Genomic DNA, 19,153 nt, shown 5'->3' with positions numbered 1-19,153 from the left:
CAGATGTATCAAGGAGTAGAGAAGTTGCCCACAGCAACCAATCCCCTTCAACCTATCATTTTATAGAATGTACTTGATAAATGCTACCTCAAAGCAGATTGGTTGCTATGGGCAATTTACACGTTTGTCCACTCTTTAGAAAGCTTGATACATCTCCCCCTATATCACTTACATCCTGCAATGCAGCGGATCCTGAAAAACAGTCGAAGCAGGAAAATCGGTTGTCAAGACTCCGCCTCTGTATGCTTCCCATCTGAATGGGGGAGGGGCCTAGACAACATAGCAAGCCTACCCTGAATAAGAGGGATTCTCACGCTGCCTAGATTTGCTGAATTAGGGGCATGCATGCCAGTTACACTTTTTTATATAGCATACAATCCATTGAACTTGTATAATATGTTTTTCCAGCTGATGCCTTTGCCAAGGCAGAAATATTATACTATGAAAGACTGAATAATGGGGGGGGGGAACACATGTACCGTTGCATATTTTTTTGGGCGCCTTGGTTTGGGACAGATTTCTGACTGTAAGCTTTTTTTTTTTCCCCCCCACATTCTCCCAGTTACATTTACAGAGGAAGAGAAGGAGCAGCTGAGAAAATTCACAAACAAGTCGTATTTGCTGGACAAGAAAGCCGAGAAGCAACTGTACCTGGGGCTGATCGATCTCCTCCTGGCTTACTGCTATGAGGTTCGGGTTACTGAAGGAGAGAGAAATGTAAGTGGATTTTTTTCTCGCACTGGCTCAGAGCTGTCTGGAGAACACTCCTGGCAGGAGGATTCCGCTATAATAGCCTGCCATTGTGAGCACGAGCCGCTCTCCCTGACAGGCCAGGCGCACAGACAAGGAGCGAGAAATAATCTGACAGGTGAAAAATGAGTCCCACGCGCTGGAAGGATAAGGCTGAGGGCTGATGTTAGGAGGGCTCTGCAGTAGATTTACCAGATTGTGAGCAGCCGTCCGCCCATTCCAGCGTCTCAATCCTCCTCCTAAATTGCACAGTGTCATGTAACGGAGAAATGTCTACTTGAAACCTGTCGTATAAAGATGTGCGCTGTAAATGTTGTCTAGATACATCGTCACGAGTGTAGAGGAGAGAGGATCGTACTCCAGAGGATTATACGTTTATTCTTTAAAACGTTTTTTTTTGTGGTGGGTGAGGGAGAAGCTATTTGCTTATTCATTCTCTTACACACAGAAGACTGGACACATCTTTTGGGGCAACTCAACTTGGGGTGATGTCTGCTGGGAAAGTCAGGCAAATGTAATATGCACGCCTTGCTCACACCTCCTCGCACCCCATGGAGATGGGCAGGATAGTGAGCGAAACTTGCCAGACGTGCTGACAAGGGCGTCCGGGTATCGCAATCGTGTCTGGTGGCACATCTTGAGTAGTGAATTTTCCCCTTTATTTATATAATAGATCGACAATGATTAGAACGACAGTCAATATGTCGACACCAAATAATCGACATGGTCAAACGGTTGACTGACAAATGGACGACACAAAAATGGTCTACACATATATATTTTTTTGTCACTTAATCCTAACCTTCCCCTTGGGACCTAACTCTCCCCTTAGTTCCTAACCCTAGCCTAATCCTCTCCCTAATGCCTAACCCTAACCAAACCCTCCGGCAGCCTAACCCTAATCCTCCCCCTAGTGCCTAACCCTAACCCCTCCAGCAGCCTAACCCTAACCTTCCCCCTAGTGCCTAACCATCCCCTCCAGCAGCCTAACCCTATCCCTCCCCCTAGTGCCTAACCCTAACCATCCCCTCCAGCAGCCTAACCCTCCCCCTAGTGCCTAACCCTCCCCCTAGTGCCTAACCCTAACCATCCCCTCCAGCAGCCTAACCCTAACCCTCCCCCTAGTGCCTAACCCTAACCATCCCCTCCAGCAGCCTAACCCTCCCCCTAGTGCCTAACCCTAACCATCCTCTCCAGTAGCCTAACCCTAATCCTCCCCCTAGTGCCTAACCCTAACCATCCCCTCTAGCAGCCTAACCCTAACCCTCCCCCAAGTGCCTAACCCTAACCATCCCCTCCGGCAACCTAACCCTCCCCCTAGTGCCTAACCCTAACCATCCCCTCCGGCAGCCTAACCCTAACCCTCCCCCAAGTGCCTAACCCAAACCTTAAAAATATTAAAAAACCATGAAAAAACCATGTCGGCCGTTTGTGTGTCAATCTTTTGACCCTGTTGACCATGTCGACCTGTTACCTGTCAACCATCTGGTTTCGACCTATTGATGGTTGATCTAAACATTGTTGATCTTCCATCCGGATACCCTTTGTGTGAAGGTGACTGCTTAAAATAGAATGAAACCTTTAGCTGGGTATACACTATACAATGTATTGTACAATATATCGTTCCAAAGCGAATCGATCACACATATTGTATAATGGGTACAGCCGATCCGTCGCTCATCGCATCATCCCATTTGCTGTTCTGCACAGCAGATGGGACGATGGAACGAACGACGCGGTGCCATTACATGCAGCGTGTAACGATACATGACGCCGTCGTATGCCGGATTGTGCAATGTGTACCGCGCGCAGTGTATTGATATATTGGTCGCACCATCGTATGGGGTATACCCAGCTTAAAGTTTTTTTTATTTTTTATTATTGCGTTTAAGAGAATTTTGCTTGCGTCAGCGCTACAATTTAATGCACTGTTGGCCGGATTCAGATATAGACACGGTTCCGATTTTTTTTTTTGCTGTCAAGCGATTATTTGAAGACTGAACATGCATCGCAACATGCGTCTGCAAAGTTCCCTCTGCGATCGTACAAGCCGCCCTCCTGGGACCGCGAAGTGATTGACAGGAAGCCAGCATTAGGGGGAGGCAGCGGGGGAGTGGCTGTAAAAACGCATGTGTGGTTGGGCCGGTTAGCTTGAGGCACCTGCGATCCCATACGCTCTGTTTGCGGCTCCAGCGACTCAATCTAGCCGGCTATGCTGCATGACCGTGGGGCTAATCAGGACTGCAACAAGCGGTGAACTTGCGTGTGTACTGCTGCGGTGTACACCGCTGCGTTCCTGTGTGCGACGGCTGTGGTGAGCGTCTCTATGCTTTTTGGAGGTGGGTGCTTTTGTACGCAGATTCGTACCTCTGTAGCTTGCTAGCTAGCAGCTGTGGTTGGAACTGCGTCCATATCTGATTTAGGCCCCCCCGTGTTACGTAAAGAGCAAAGCAAGTTGTACAGTATAATGAAAACACATGCAAACCAATACAGAGTGCTAATGGCAGGTGGACTATATGTGTGACAGACTCCCACGGCATTATGGCTGCCAGCAATGAGCAACATGTGTTGGTTCTGTCCTGCAAGGTAGCGTTACTGCCCTCCAGCAACCAATAAAGCATTGTTACCAGCTTGGCTGCTCTGGAGAGGTATGATAGTAATTGTCCATACCTGTGACCAAATGATCTATGGTACAGTATGTAACACTAGTAGTGCTTATCCCTTCCCTGGAGTTATAAGCTGATGTTGTTATATTGTAGGTTGAGTCTCCCTGGAATATAAGAAAACTAAGCGGAACCCTCAGCTGGTTTGAGGTGAGTGGTTTTTTCATGTTCATTTATTGAATTATAAGTTCCACTGTCTCTTATGAGCCGAACCCTTTATTATTATAAGTATAAAATTTTATGATCTGCATTGGAGTGGTCACAAAGGAGCTTACTTCCTTTACAGTGGTTTTTTTTTTTTTTTTTTTACCGGGCAGCCCTTATGCCGGCCGCACAGTTTCCCGGGCAGCGCTTGTGCCGACGGCACGCTTTCCCAGGCAGCGCTTGTGCCGACGGCACGCTTTCCCAGGCAGCGCTTCTGCTGGGTGCACACTTTCCGGGCAGTCCATATGCCAATGGAACACTTTCCTGTTCAGCCTTTATGCTGGAATTTCCTCAGTACACCCTTATACTGGCCGCAAGCTTTACCCGGCAGCGTTTATGCCGACCGCACACTTTAGCGGGCAGCATTTATGCCAGCCTCACAGGTTTCTGGGCAGTGCATACACTAGCCGCACACTTTACAGGGCAGCGTTTATGCCGGCTGCACATTACCGAGCAGCGTTTATGCCGGCCTCACATTACCGAGCAGAGTTTATGCCGGCCTCACATTACCGAGCAGTGTTTATGCCGGGCTCACGCTTTGCAGAGCAGCGTTTATGCCGCCCTCACGCTTTGCAGAGCAGCGTTCATGCCGGCCTCACGCTTTGCAGAGCAGCGTTCATGCCAGCCTCACGCTTTGCAGAGCAGCGTTTATGCCGGCCTCACGCTTTGCAGGGCAGCGTTTATGCCGGACTCACACTTTGCAGGGCAGCGTTTATGTCGGCCTCACACTTTGCAGAGCAGCGTTTATGTTGGCCTCACACTTTGCAGGGCAGCGTTTATGCCGGACTCACACTTTGCAGAGCAGCGTTTATGCTGGCCTCACACTTTGCAGAGCAGCGTTTATGTCGGCCTCACACTTTGCAGAGCAGCGTTTATGTCAGCCTCACACTTTGCAGGGCAGCGTTTATGCCGGTCTCACACTTTGCAGGGCAGCGTTTATGCCAGTCTCACACTTTGCAGAGCAGCGTTTATGCTGGCCTCACACTTTGCAGAGCAGCGTTTATGTCGGCCTCACACTTTGCAGAGCAGCGCTCACACTTTGCAGAGCAGCGTTTATGCCGGTCTCACACTTTGCAGAGCAGCGTTTATGTCGGCCTCACACTTTGCAGAGCAGCGCTCACACTTTGCAGAGCAGCGTTTATGCCGGCCTCACGCTTTGCAGAGCAGCGTTTATGCCGGCCTCACGCTTTGCAGAGCAGCGTTTATGCCGGTCTCACACTTTGCAGAGCAGCGTTTATGCCGGTCTCACACTTTGCAGGGCAGCGTTTATGCCGGACTCACACTTTGCAGGGCAGAGTTTATGCCGGTCTCACACTTTGCAGGGCAGCGTTTATGCCGGCCTCACACTTTGCAGAGCAGCGCTCTCTCTTTGCAGAGCAGCGTTTATGTCAGCCTCACACTTTGCAGGGCAGCGTTTATGCTGGTCTCACACTTTGCAGGGCAGCGTTTATGCCAGTCTCACACTTTGCAGAGCAGCGTTTATGCTGGCCTCACACTTTGCAGAGCAGCGTTTATGTCGGCCTCACACTTTGCAGAGCAGCGCTCACACTTTGCAGGGCAGCGTTTATACCGGACTCACACTTTGCAGAGCAGCGTTTATGCCAGTCTCACACTTTGCAGAGCAGCGTTTATGCCGACCGCACACTTCAGCGGGCAGCATTTATGCCAGCCTCACAGGTTTCTGGGCAGTGCATACACTAGCCGCACACTTTACAGAGCAGCGTTTATGCCGGCTGCACATTACCGAGCAGCGTTTATGCCGGCCTCACATTACCGAGCAGAGTTTATGCTGGCCTCACATTACCGAGCAGCGTTTATGCCGGCCTCACGCTTTGCAGAGCAGCGTTTATGCCGGCCTCACGCTTTGCAGAGCAGCGTTTATGCCGGCCTCACGCTTTGCAGAGCAGCGTTTATGCCGGCCTCACGCTTTGCAGAGCAGCGTTTATGTCGGCCTCACGCTTTGCAGAACAGCGTTTATGCCGGCCTCACACTTTGCAGAGCAGCGTTTATGTCGGCCTCACACTTTGCAGAGCAGCGTTTATGTCGGCCTCACACTTTGCAGGGCAGCGTTTATGCCGGACTCACACTTTGCAGGGCAGCGTTTATGCCGGTCTCACACTTTTCAGAGCAACGTTTATGCTGGCCTCACACTTTGCAGAGCAGCGTTTATGTCGGCCTCACACTTTGCAGAGCAGCGCTCACACTTTGCAGAGCAGCGTTTATGTCGGCCTCACACTTTGCAGAGCAGCGCTCACACTTTGCAGAGCAGCGTTTATGCCGGTCTCACACTTTGCAGAGCAGCGTTTATGTCGGCCTCACACTTTGCAGGGCAGCGTTTATGCCGGTCTCACACTTTGCAGGGCAGCGTTTATGTCGGCCTCACACTTTGCAGAGCAGCGCTCACACTTTGCAGAGCAGCGTTTATGCCGGTCTCACACTTTGCAGAGCAGCGTTTATGCCGGTCTCACACTTTGCAGAGCAGCGTTTATGCCGGCCTCACACTTTGCAGAGCAGCGCTCACACTTTGCAGAGCAGCGTTTATGTCGGCCTCACACTTTGCAGAGCAGCGCTCACACTTTGCAGAGCAGCGTTTATGTCGGCCTCACACTTTGCAGAGCAGCGTTTATGTCGGCCTCACACTTTGCAGGGCAGCGTTTATGCCGGACTCACACTTTGCAGGGCAGCGTTTATGCCGGTCTCACACTTTGCAGGGCAGCGTTTATGCTGGCCTCACTCTTTGCAGAGCAGCGTTTATGTCGGCCTCACACTTTGCAGAGCAGCATTTATGTCGGCCTCACACTTTGCAGGGCAGCGTTTATGCTGGCCTCACACTTTGCAGGGCAGCGTTTATGTCGGCCTCACACTTTGCAGAGCAGCGTTTATGTCGGCCTCACACTTTGCAGAGCAGCGCTCACACTTTGCAGAGCAGCGTTTATGTCAGCCTCACACTTTGCAGGGCAGCGTTTATGCCGGCCTCACACTTTGCAGAGCAGAGTTTATGTCGGCCTCACACTTTGCAGAGCAGCGCTCACACTTTGCAGGGCAGCATTTATGCCGGTCTCACACTTTGCAGAGCAGCGTTTATGCCGGTCTCACACTTTGCAGAGTAGCGTTTATGCCGGCCTCACACTTTTTAGAGCAGCGCTCACACTTTGCAGAGCAGCGTTTATGTCAGCCTCACACTTTGCAGGGCAGCGTTTATGCCGGCCTCACACTTTGCAGAGCAGAGTTTATGTCGGCCTCACACTTTGCAGAGCAGCGCTCACACTTTGCAGGGCAGCGTTTATGCCGGCCTCACACTTTGCAGAGCAGCGTTTATGTCGGCATCACACTTTGCAGGGCAGCGTTTATGCCGGACTCACACTTTGCAGGGCAGCGTTTATGCCGGTCTCACACTTTGCAGGGCAGCGTTTATGCTGGCCTCACACTTTGCAGAGCAGCGTTTATGTCGGCCTCACACTTTGCAGAGCAGCGCTCACACTTTGCAGAGCAGCGTTTATGCCGGTCTCACACTTTGCAGAGCAGCATTTATGCTGGCCTCACACTTTGCAGAGCAGCACTCACACTTTGCAGGGCAGCGTTTATGCCGGCCTCACACTTTGGAGATGCCGGCCTCACACTTTGGAGATGCCGGCCTCACACTTTGCAGAGCAGCGCTCACACTTTGCAGAGCAGCGTTTATGCCGGCCTCATACTTTGCAGAGCAGCGTTTATGTTTTCCTCACACTTTGCAGAGTAGTGCTCACACTTTGCAGGGCAGTGTTTATGCCGGCCTCACACTTTGCAGGGTAGCGTTTATGCCGGCCTCACGCTTTGCAGAGCAGCGTTTATACAGGCCTCACGCTTTGCAGAGCAGCGTTTATGCCGGCCTCACGCTTTGCAGGGCAGCGTTTATGCCGGCCTCACACTTTGCAGGGCAGCGTTTATGCCGGCCTCACACTTTGGAGATGCCGGCCTCACACTTTGCAGGGCAGTGTTTATACCGGTCTCACACTTTGCAGAGCAGCGCTCACACTTTGCAGAGCAGCGTTTATGTCGGCCTCACACTTTGGAGAGCAGCGTTTATGTCGGCCTCACACTTTGGAGAGCAGCGTTTATGCCGGCCTCACACTTTGGAGAGCAGCGTTTATGCCGGCCTCACACTTTGGAGAGCAGCGTTTATGCCGGCCTCACGCTTTGCAGGGCAGCGTTTATGCCGGCCTCACACTTTGCAGAGCAGCGTTTATGCCTGAAGGCGGGTCGGCCTGCTAGGCAGCCCTTGAACAGTGAGTACGTGAGGGATGAATGTGTAGCTTCGGCTGCACAGGGCCTCCAGCTGCTTGTCTGTGTGCCAGCAATAATATTTCAGTGCTTCAGTGATGGGAAGGAAGTGTGGCCAGCGTCGCTGCTGCCTGTGTCTTCTGGCACGTGTTGCAGAACGAGCAGGAACAAGACGCAGCTTTTTATCCGATCAAAGGAACTTTCTTCGCTCTGCACTAATGAGCATCTTAAGGTGGAAACTATAAAACATTGTCGCTGTAACTTCCAAATGTTTCTCTCTAGGAGTCCGATTCACGGTTGCGCGCTAGCCTTCCACATTGCGTGCTCAGAGCTGATTGCGGACATTCGACCGTCTGCCAAGTTGTACGCATTTATGCGGCTGCATCTCCCGTTCCCGCACGCTTGCCATCATTATCAGTGCGCTTTCGCACCAGCCCTATCCTTGGTGCAAGAGATCTGTCTCAAATTTGATGAACTTCTACGTAGCCCACAGGTCAATCGAAACGCCCCCAACACCTCACATTCGAATGCCCATTGCCACCTAGTTACGGCCAATCAGAGGCAAATGGAGATCTGACTGAGTTGTGTATGGCTCTACATCACCTGTAGGTGTGTGCGCTCGGCTACGGCTCACGTGCAGTGTTGAAAACCACAAGTTCCATCCCCAACACAGACTTGCATAAAACTCTTCTTCAGCCCCTGTGTGTGCGTGTTAGGGGTATGCTGAAGCCAGTGACTGCGTCGTGGGAAGTCGCTACACTGGCCTCGGCACCGGAACATTCTGAGCAACCTTAGGGTTGCGCAGATGTCCAATAGTCCCCTCCCACTTTTAAAAGCTATGTTTGAAAAATGTCAGGAGCTGATTGGCTGGTACTTTATGAGGCTTAATAAATGTTAAAAAAAACTAATGCTTGTATTTTTTTTTTTTATGTAATCTTTAGCTTGGTACACACTAGACGATTTTTTGAGCGATTTGCCCGATTCCGACAGATCTGAACGACAAATCCTCAAAATCGTCCAATACGCGCCCACTTTGTCGGGCAGTGTGCGCCCCCATGGAGTCGTCAGCCCTGTCGTCAACCTAACGATGCAGCTGGCGACCCCATGCAACGGGATGCTCCAGGATGTTGGGCACCAGATCGTTTAATGTGTACTGGCCGCCCAATATGTCGGCCTGTCATCGAGGATGGGGGGGGAAAGGGGGGGGTGTCGCCCGTCGGATCGCTGGGTACACACGTCGTTTAGTGTATACCCATCTTTTAGCTGCTAACCTTTTTTATGTGGGTCAATGAGTGTCACACATAGTGGGTAGCTATGAGATGTTCACAGGGATTCCTAAAAGAGAGAGAGAGAGAAACACTCACCTCATCCCTCACAGACAAAGTGTATGACCAGCACTCACAGGTTTCAGTAGATAATAGGAGGCTTTATTCAGTAAAACATCATGATGCAGGCAATGACAGGGGGGCAGATGCCCAACAGCCGTTTCAACCGATCTCCGAGGTCCTCAGGGACCTCACATTTCTGAGGAATGTTTAATGAAACACTTGTTAACAAATCTGCACTCATGGGGCTCTATTTACTACAATCCGCATTGGTAATCCCTTGCAGGGACAGAGCTTGCGAGAAAGCTCTGTCCCTGCAAATCCCCTCCGCACACTAGTCACAGTATTTTCGCCCCCCCCCCCCCTCCCCTCTCTCTTCCTTAATCACACTTACCTGCATGATCCAGGCTCCGGTGATGTCCTCCAGTCAGCTGACATCCCATACTGCACTGGGACCCTGTCAGGTGATGACCGGGTCGCAGTGCAGCATGGGAGACCAGCTGACCGGAGGGAGGACATCACTGGAGCCCCTATCACCGGTCCCTGGAGTCAGATAAGTTTGTTTTTTTTTTACTTTTTTTTTTATACACTGTATCAGCTTGCGGTCTGTTTAGACCACACAGCTGATTACTGGGCCGGTTCCGGGCTCTGCTCCCCCTGTTAGAGCAGGACAGGAGTCCGGTAACTGGGGGAGACCCTGGATAACGCCACCTCCAGGTGGCGTTATTATCACAGGGCTTTCCCCGGTATGTTTTTACAACTTATTTTTAGTAACTCTGGTCGGATCACATTTCCCATTACACTTATGGGAAATGCGATCTGATTACTAAAAATAAGTGATACTTAGGGGTTGGAGTAGAATTTTACGAATTCTACTCCTTGCCCTTTAGTAACTGTTGGTGATACTAAAATAATGTGAAAAGGGTGTGAAAACACCCTTTTTCACTTTATTTTAGTCAAAATAATGTTAATAAATAGAGCCCATGGTGAGATGAATACTGCCTTTTCCTTCAGTAAGCGCTTGTTTTGTACGATGCCACCTCTTTTCCTTATACCAGCAGTCCCTTGTGTGAGCTCTGTACTGGATACAGTAATTTATTATGAACAGAGCAAGAAAACATTAACAGGACAGAACAATGCAGGACTAAACGCCTGCGACATGCTGAAGTTTTAGATGCTCCTCCCCTTCCCCTCCCCCAAATGGGCGCTGCGGCTTCCACGGCACATGCTCACTGCGGCTCCGCATGCGCAGTCCCGAAAGCATCGGTCAGTAGTGTACAAATCAGCCCTCGTGCTATACTGCCCCTTGGTCAAAAATGTCCCGTCTGAGCAACACAATTTGCACCCCCTGCAGACTCCACTATCTGCACCTTCAAGTTCTTGGCTCGCAGCTTCCCAAAAATTCCTGCCTAACTTGTGCATTTACATCAGTGCAGTGTTACATAACATTTCATTGCTCTTATGTAAATGACCCTCAGTGGGTTATGGATTACTACTAATTATCTGATAGTTGTTCATAGCTGGACGCCTTCCCATTGGGAATTAGTTACTCACACAAGTATTTCCAGACTGCAGTGATTAATTGCAGCCAAACAGACTCTTGCTGTAATTGTTTTACCTTGCACTTGGCTAGTCAAAGTCAATAGCTGATTATTAGTTATAGGTTTCAGCATCTCTCTCTCTTTTTTTCTCCCTCTCGTTAATATGTCACAAGCCAGGTATCCTGCCATCATGTTTTTGGACTGTGGTGGTAATCTGGAACACTCAGATTATAACTTGGGCCTTGGCTGGAATCGAACCTATGAGCCCAGCAATGTTAAGCGGGAGGCGTTCATAATCCTGGCAAGTGGGATGCCAGAGCTTAGAATACCAGCCCCAGAACCCCATCGCTGTCATCCCGACAGCCGGCGTCCCAAAGGCAAGTAGCGGGGGGGAGGGTTATGGTTAGGCACTAGGGGGAGGGTTAGGTTTAGGGTGCTGGGAGTGGGAGGTTAGGTTTAGGCACTGGGGAGGGAGGGTTAGGAGTAAGGAGAGGAGAAGGGTTAGGTTACCTACGGACAGGTGTCTGTATCCTAACCCTTTCGAGATGGTGGCATCGGGATTTTGACTGCCGGGATCCCGAGTGCAGGCATCCCGTACCTAACCCATGCTAAGCACTGCACTGCCCAGGTGTTTGTGATGTACTAGAAAATAGCTCTCATTATGGGGGTAGATGTATCTACAAAGACTCTACACACAAAGGGGCCCATTTATTAATGATCGCATTTTGCAATGTCTATTTAAGCTGTTAAAAAGCCTCCATGGCATTGATAAGCAATCATTTCCGAGCTCGGATGCCATTATCACTGATTCTCTTATTTTCTGTGGGAGATCGGATACCCGTCAAATAATCCATAAACTGTTTTGATTTAAAAAAAAAAAAAAAAAAAATCTAGTTTCTCTGCATCCTTCCTGGCACTTCCAGTGGTCCGTCTCTGCAGTGCGCCCGGTGCCGCTGGCTCAGTGCCATCTCTTTGGTGGATTATCAAAGTGTGATCATATCTTTGCCCGAAGCTATAAGCTCACAGTATGTGCAAGACCTGGTTGTGCTTTGATATCACACCAGAGGAATCCCTGACGTGCAGCGGCACAGAGAATATATATACGGGACTGTGGATGTTCCCTTTTGAAGTTTATAACCTGAAAATAAAAAGTAAATGTTGGAGCTGGTAATAGGTTAGCAGACGCTTTTTTTATTGTGTTTTATTTTTCTGTTAAACCAGGGTCAGCAAAAACCTATAGAAAGAAAGCCGGAAATGTTAAAATATGCTCTTTCCACCAAACCGTATTATACAGTAAAAGTCACGGTCCTGGGAATTTCGGTAGGGATATTCAGTCCTATGAGTGTGAAGCGGGTTTATTGCACAGCACAATCTATAATGGAAGTCATTTATTTTGGGGTAACAACCTGTTGTCTAGCACAGACCTGGCCATCCTGCGGCTCTCCAGCTGTTGTGAATATACAAGTCCCAGCATGCCCTGCCACCGTTTTGCTATTAGGAAATACTAAAACTGTGGCAGGACATGCTGGGATGTGTAGTTTCACAACACCTGGAGAGCAACAGGCTGGCCAGGCCTGGTTCCGACCATCCCAAGACGACACAGTGGAACCTATGATATCACTGAGCAATTATTAGACAATACACTCATGAGGCACTGGTTCCTGTGTAATTCTCAGGAGTCTTGGTTTATCTCACAAAATGGCTGCCTCCATCACTGAAGCAATATTGACCAATGCACTCATGAGGCAAAGGTTTCTGTGGAATTCTCAGGAGTCTTGGTTTATCCCACAAAATGTCTGCCTCCATCACTGAAGCAATATTGGCCAATGCACTCATGAGCAGGGGCAGAAGTATGGGAGACAATGGAGGCGCCTTCCGCAGGGCGCCAGCACTCAAGGGGCATCTACCTCCCTCACCCACAATATATTCACCCAATTAGGGATGCAATATGGGGGTAGGGGGGCACTAAATGATAAATTGCCTCCAGGTGTCTGGGATGAACTTACGCCACTGCTCATGAGGCAAAGGTTTCTGTGTAATTCTCAGGAGTCTTGGTTTATACCACGAAATGGCTGCCTCCATCACTGAAGCAATATTGGCCAATGCACCCATGAGGCACTGGTTCCCGTGTAAATCTCCAGGAGTCTTGGTTTATCCCACAAAATGACTGCCGCCAGAATGTGAAGACCAGAGGTGTTTTTTTAAATAGTTATACATTACAAACAATCTCCTATTTGGGAACCGACAAGAAGCCTATGAAAAATCGCTGCCAACTATGACCAGTCGACTATTTTATCGTGGCCTCTTTTCGCTAAATCAGACTCACTTCCATTATGAATTTCATCAATCGACAGACCTTTATCAATATTGAAAATAGAGGTTGAGTTAGAAATCATTTTGCTTCTTGGCGTCCCCCAGGCGATGCTGCTGTGCGGAAAGATTAATAATTTTCACTTGTTGTGCGGTTCTGCTTAGTCTCTTTATTAGAACTGTTTATTTGTCATGACAGGACCCAGAATAAAAAGAGACACAAGCCAGGACCAAAAATCCGCGTTGGCATAAAAAATATTGATTTGTGTCTAAGAATAGGACAAATGTATAAAGCCTGAATCAGCGCCTCATGCTGTCATTTTGTGTAGATATGGAGGGATATCGAAAGAGAAAGGGAAGCAGTATGAAAGGGGGGGGAAGGAGGAGGCAGAGGGTAAAACGACCCATTGAAATAGTGTCATAGGAATAAGCTGTCGGGGGGCAGAGGAAACCCACTCAGCAGAGCTTGTGGGGAAGCAAATTTCAACGAAGAGTTTGTGAAACTGCACCTGCAAAATTGGGGTAGGAGGCCGAAGAGTTTCTTAAAATACTAGGGGGTCTATTTACTAAGCAGTGTTAGGAGACAGAGTAAAAAGTAATAAGGTACCAGCCAATCAGCTCCCAACTGTCATCTCACAGGCTGTGTTTGAAAAATGACAGTTGGGAGCTGATTGGCTGGCACCTTATCACTCCCACTGCCATCATTCGTGATGTCAGTAGGGCCGGCTCCAAACGGAGGCGTTCACATGGGAACGCCTCCTTTTGGGCAGCCACTCCCCCGGCCCGCCCACCAAATGGGGCGTGCTGTCACTCAACATCGGCAGCACACCCCCTTTGGTATGAGACCCAGAGCGACGGATTGCCCGTTGCTATCCGGGTCTCACGCATGCGCACGACGGAGCCGGTTCCGTCGTGCGCATGCGCTCTGGGCCACCATCGACCCGATTGCGAGCTCTCAGCGCTTGCGACCGGGTCTGAATCAGGCCCACTGTCTTCTCCCAGGCTCTGTATTTTTGGATTGGATCTTGCGGTTGCATTGAATCATTCCCTACAAGGCTATGTTACAGTTCCTCTTTCCTTGGCTGTAGATACTGTAATACCTCCTGGTGCATTTTTACACGCCACCATCATCGCACCATCGAAAATTGCTCCTGCCTGTGGCAGCAGCAGATATTCCATCGGACTAAGGGCCTGATTCAGAGCCGCTCGCTCGCGTTCGCAAGCGGACCGATGTTCTGCTCATGCGCGAACTACACACTGCGATCGCAACCCTCTCTCTCGCCCAGCAAAGGCAGCCCAGGGTAATGAGTGACAGGAGAGGCCGTTTGTGGGTGGTAACTGGCAGGATCCTAATAACGGGGGGTTGGAGATGCGAACGCAGGTGTGCCTGGGTGTTTTAACGCCGTTTTAGAAGCATGCATAATTAACAGGCAGCGTCATAGTACACGTCACTTGCCTTTTTTTACACTGATTTCCTCGCAATGCTTGCGGTAGGGTAAAGCAACCGCAAGCACTGCGTTCACATCCGATGGTGCTCGATGTACCAATGTTTTAATACACTTCGTGGAGATGACGTGTGCTGGTGGGCGGCTCTGCCTGTGCGATTGGGCGTACACATACACAAAGTGGCCGCTCGCTAAGACGAGCGTTCGCTTCCCGTGGCGTCACTTTGACAAATTTGCATATGCATCCAGCGAGCGTACGCAGATAGTGAGTGGGTCTGAATCAGGCCCTAAGGCCTCTAAAATGAAAGCTTGAGCGTCTGCGTACGTAAACACTTGCCAGGGAACTCCCAGCACTTTTCCAGGACATTTGTTCCCTTGCGCCTCAATCGCACTGCCTTTGTGCGTATACTCACTGCAGGAGTATTTAGGGATTTCGCACATGCATACTAGCAAAAAAATCTCAAACTTCGGCATTGCGTGTCGGGGCCCAATGTGCTGACTGACCTGCATAATCGTATTTATTAATACTGGGAACGACCAATCCTCTTGCACTCGCAGATCTGTTGCAAGTAGACTATGGGCCGTAATCAGTTGCCGGCGAAAAGCCGATGTCTGTGAAAATTTCTCGCCGGTGACATCATTTCGCCAGGCGAAAACTTTTCCCCGTATTCAATTGCAAAGACTTTTCGCCGGTGCGAAAAGTCTGCGCCTTGTAACCAGCGGGAAAGATTCGCCTCTGAAAGGAGGCGGAAAAAAGTGCAGAATTGGGGGTTTGGGGTGCAAAGTTGCAGGAACACCCCTGCAGCCTTGGGACAGTCCCCCAAAGGTAAACTGCGTCCAAAAGAGTTTAAAAAATACTTTTGAACACCCCAAAAAAGTACTTTAGTTTTGGGGCCAAAATAAAACAAAGTTGGGGGACAAACTTAAAAACGAGCGAAATCGACTTCAGGGGTCCCCCAAGTATGCCCAAGGTTTTTCTTTTATATATTGCAGGTGCATACTGAAGGTGCGTTTATTTCGTTTTTTAAAATCGCACTTTAGTGATTTTTAACCATACTTGCACCCATTTTCATGTACCCCAAATTTGCTGAGACTACTTATTTTTGCCTAAAATATCTGCTAAATGCTATTCTTCACCACTTGTGCAAAGATGCAAAATAGCACCAATTGAGAGCATTTAGGCACCCCAAATACCTTCAGCAGCGCTATTCGGGGGTATCCATAGTGATCCCCCATGTCAGTGCATCTTTTGGGGGGTGTCAGGGTGATTTCCCCAAATCTGACAGGACTTTTCGCCGATATGAGTTTCGCTGGGACGCGTTGTCGCGTCCTTTGTAATTGGATAGGGCGAAAAGCGGTGACCAGCGCGATACTTTTCCGGAGGCAAAACTAGCGATGACGGCGAAAACTCCGGCATGTGAAAAGTTCTGAACTTTTCGCCAGCAATTGAATACGGCCCTATGGGTCGATTTCTGAACCAGATAGAGAGGGTGCTTGTGAGTATTCTAATTGGAGTCTGGAAGAGAGAGACGGTAATCTTGGAAAGATTTTCATATTTACTTAGATAATTGGAGCTGTCTTATTCCAAGAGTCCAGACCTGATGTAACATGCAGGAGCAAAGATAATATTGAATGAAATATCAAAGCTACTATTCCTGAAATCCCCATGGGGCTGCGATTAGCTGGTGTTAAATTCTAATTTTTTTTTTTTTTTATGTTAGTTGAAATGAAGAAATCTAAGGGGTACAAGTGAGTTTTTAGACCTAGAGATGTTGCCCATAGCAACCAATCAGTTTCTAGCTAGGTGCTAGTTAAATGTTAAGTAGAATCTGATTGGTTGCTATGGGCAACATCTCCACTTCTAAAAACTCTTACTTTAGTAAATATACCCCTAAGAGTTCAGTTTTGTCTGTGTTCATTTTAAAATGAGAGGGGAAACCATATTGGAGATCTTGCTGAAGGGTTGTTAGAGGTTTAATGTTCGAGAAGAATGGGCACAGTATTCTATTCCTGGGTGCTAAAGGAAACCAGGACTTCAACAGATATTGGTGGCTAATGGCTCAATCATGGGTTTTGTGGTTATCCTGGATGAAGATAAACCATTGACCAAGACAGAGGGGTTATGATGTAAGGCAGAAGTCCTACTCAGAAATTCCGCTTGAAGGCCGTTCTGGCTAGGGCCTTACATCATAAAGGGCCATCTACTGTGATCAAACACTTTCTCAGGGCGTAAGATCATTTTACAGAGAAAGTTAACGTTAATTAAGCAAATGAATAGCTCCTGTGGTGTTATCTGAAGCTTGGCGGCTCTGTCCCTTTGACAGTAAAGTACCCTTATTTGTTTCTCTTTAAAAATTTCTGTTGTAACCATTTGAGAGTCTTGGCAGCTTTCGAATATTGGGGCAGATGTATTAAACACCGAAGCGGCATCAGCGCCCCTGTCATTATTGGTGCTGCTATCTACAAGATCGCAGCTCCGATAGACAGGGCAATGTATGAGTGGTCAGTTCACCTGACCATTCCGCCAGTTGCAGCTATCGATATCGACAACTTGGCGTTGCCCTACCACCACAGCAGGGCTAACTTTATGAGCTTTCCACCATATTGGTTGAAAGATCTGCATTAGGAAGAAAATATTTCTTTTAAGTACTTTGTAACCTCTGTGAGGTCCTAAGGTGTAGTGTTCTCTGAGGCACCAGGAGAAGTGCTAAGTCGGTAGATTTATGATTTATTTAGAGTTTGGGTAGTTGAGTGGTCTGTCTAGAAGGGCTGAACAATGTCCAAGCTTAGAACCTTTGAGGAAAGAAGAAATTTGGTGAACAGGAAACATTCTCTTGAGTATATCTTATGAGATGAGAAGAAGAAAGTTTAGTCCCTCGTTTAAAAGGAAATTCGCCTAAAGAATACAGGGCCTGATTCAGACCCGGACGCTATTTGCGTCCGCTCGCTGGCTAAAAGGGGCCGGCTATTTAAATCATGTGCTCGCACTGTGTCGCGTAATGCCGCCCACTAAGTAATAGCGAGCAGCCGCACTATGCGCTCGCACCTGTATAAAGACGCCCCTTTGCCACTCGCAACACACGTCATCTCCGGCAGTTGTAGGATTAATCGGGAACATCGAGAGCCATCGGAGCTGCTCACAGCGCTTGTGGTAGCCTTTACCCACCACAACATTGCGAGCAGTTCTGGCTAAAATACAACTCAGTCACGTGTGTAATGACGCTACTTTGCTAATTATGCACACCCATTAAACGCCGTTCTGACGGTCGGGCACGCCTGCGTTCGCACACCCCCGTTTTCAAGCACCTTCCCGTTACCACCCACAAACGGCACTATCTGTCACACAAAATAGCGGCCCGACTGCGGGCTACGGGCGAGCACTTTCCCATCGCAATGACTGGTTCGCGCACGCGCATTGCGACTCATATGCATGCGCAGATTGCGTAAAATCGCTCAGTGCGAGCGAGCGCAGCATAGCGTCCGGGTCTGAATCAGGCCCACAGTATGTCCAGTTTAGGATGTCAAATTCGGCCGACGTCTCCACTTAGAATTATGACGGGGCGTGTTGATCTAGTTGTTGGGAAAAAACGTAGAGGAACAGGAGCTGCACCGAATTCAGGGGGATGACTTTGACCTCCCACCAATGGGTCAGAGAGAGTGCAAGCTGGGGTAAGCATGACATAATGAGAATAGCTTCCCTTTTTCATTTGTTATAAGCAGTAGCATGATGATTGTGTGGGGGGTGGGGGGAGGTGGATGTTTTTGTTTTGAAAGCTTCATCATTTTGGCTGTGCCGAAGGGCAGAGAGAATGATTGAGCACTTTCTGGGCTAGTTTAATCCAATAACACTCACATGACTTTGTTTGAGCGGCATGTAGTGTTAAAAAGGTTCTGTGCAGTGTATGCGACGGTTAATAGGACAATTCAAAGCTTAAGTGCCATAGTGCACCGAAATAAAATAACAAGCATGCAATAAGCGTGTCATACTCGAAGAATGACATGTAACAATATAGAAATAATAATTAAAAAAAAAAAAAAAGATTCATAAATAAATGTCAGCCAGTGGTCATTGGAAAGCAGTGAATATATACAACCAGCATATACAGAAACTCCATGTCCTATAAGGATAACCTAATGAGTACCCAAAGGCGCCATTTGGGTCCATGTGGCATGAAGCCAAGACACTAGTGGGGCATAGGTGACAATCAACAAGAGATTGGACAACTTAAATATATAACCCCGCTGCTACAGGCCCATAATATCACAACCACATAACAGAATGGAATAAGTCAATATATTAAGACACATCTGTCAAAATTAGCTAAACCAAACAGCTTCCCCTTAAATTTCCCCTCCCTGTATACCTAACCCCCCCCCCCCCCCGACCTAGGCATACCTGGAACCCTAACCCCCTCCCCCCCCCCTCCTCCAACCTAACTTACACCAGCCTAACAAACAGTTCCCCCCCCATCCCAAACAAGGGCAGATACCATCCAATCAGTGCAGAAGCTGGTGGTACAAGCTACAATATTTAGAAAAAAATATAGAAGTGGTTATACCTGAGCGCCTCCTATTCAAAAAGTGGTATAAAAGACGATTTACTTATCTTATCTTTCCTAGTCAAGTACATAAGTAGGCTTCTTAAAAATCGTCCA

General features: G+C 48.6%; 1 protein-coding gene across 4 annotated transcripts in view; it reads left to right on the top strand.

Moving 5' to 3' along the window:
- The window catches only part of SHQ1 (SHQ1, H/ACA ribonucleoprotein assembly factor), a 186,502-nt gene that overhangs the window by 110,420 nt on the left and 56,929 nt on the right, over positions 1–19,153 (top strand). For all 4 annotated transcript variants that reach the window (XM_088459759.1, XM_088459758.1, XM_088459760.1 and 1 more), the window contains 2 exons: positions 563–717; positions 3,510–3,563. In XM_088459759.1, coding sequence (XP_088315885.1) covers positions 563–717; positions 3,510–3,563 — 209 coding nt within the window. The remainder of the gene's footprint in view (positions 1–562; positions 718–3,509; positions 3,564–19,153) is intronic.

The sequence above is a fragment of the Taudactylus pleione genome, unplaced genomic scaffold (assembly GCF_031769625.1).
Source record: "Taudactylus pleione unplaced genomic scaffold, aTauple2 ptg000934l, whole genome shotgun sequence".
NCBI classification, from domain to species: Eukaryota; Metazoa; Chordata; class Amphibia; order Anura; family Myobatrachidae; genus Taudactylus; species Taudactylus pleione.
The sequence above is the reverse complement of the archived record's forward strand: the minus strand, read 5'-3'. Positions and strand labels throughout refer to the sequence as shown.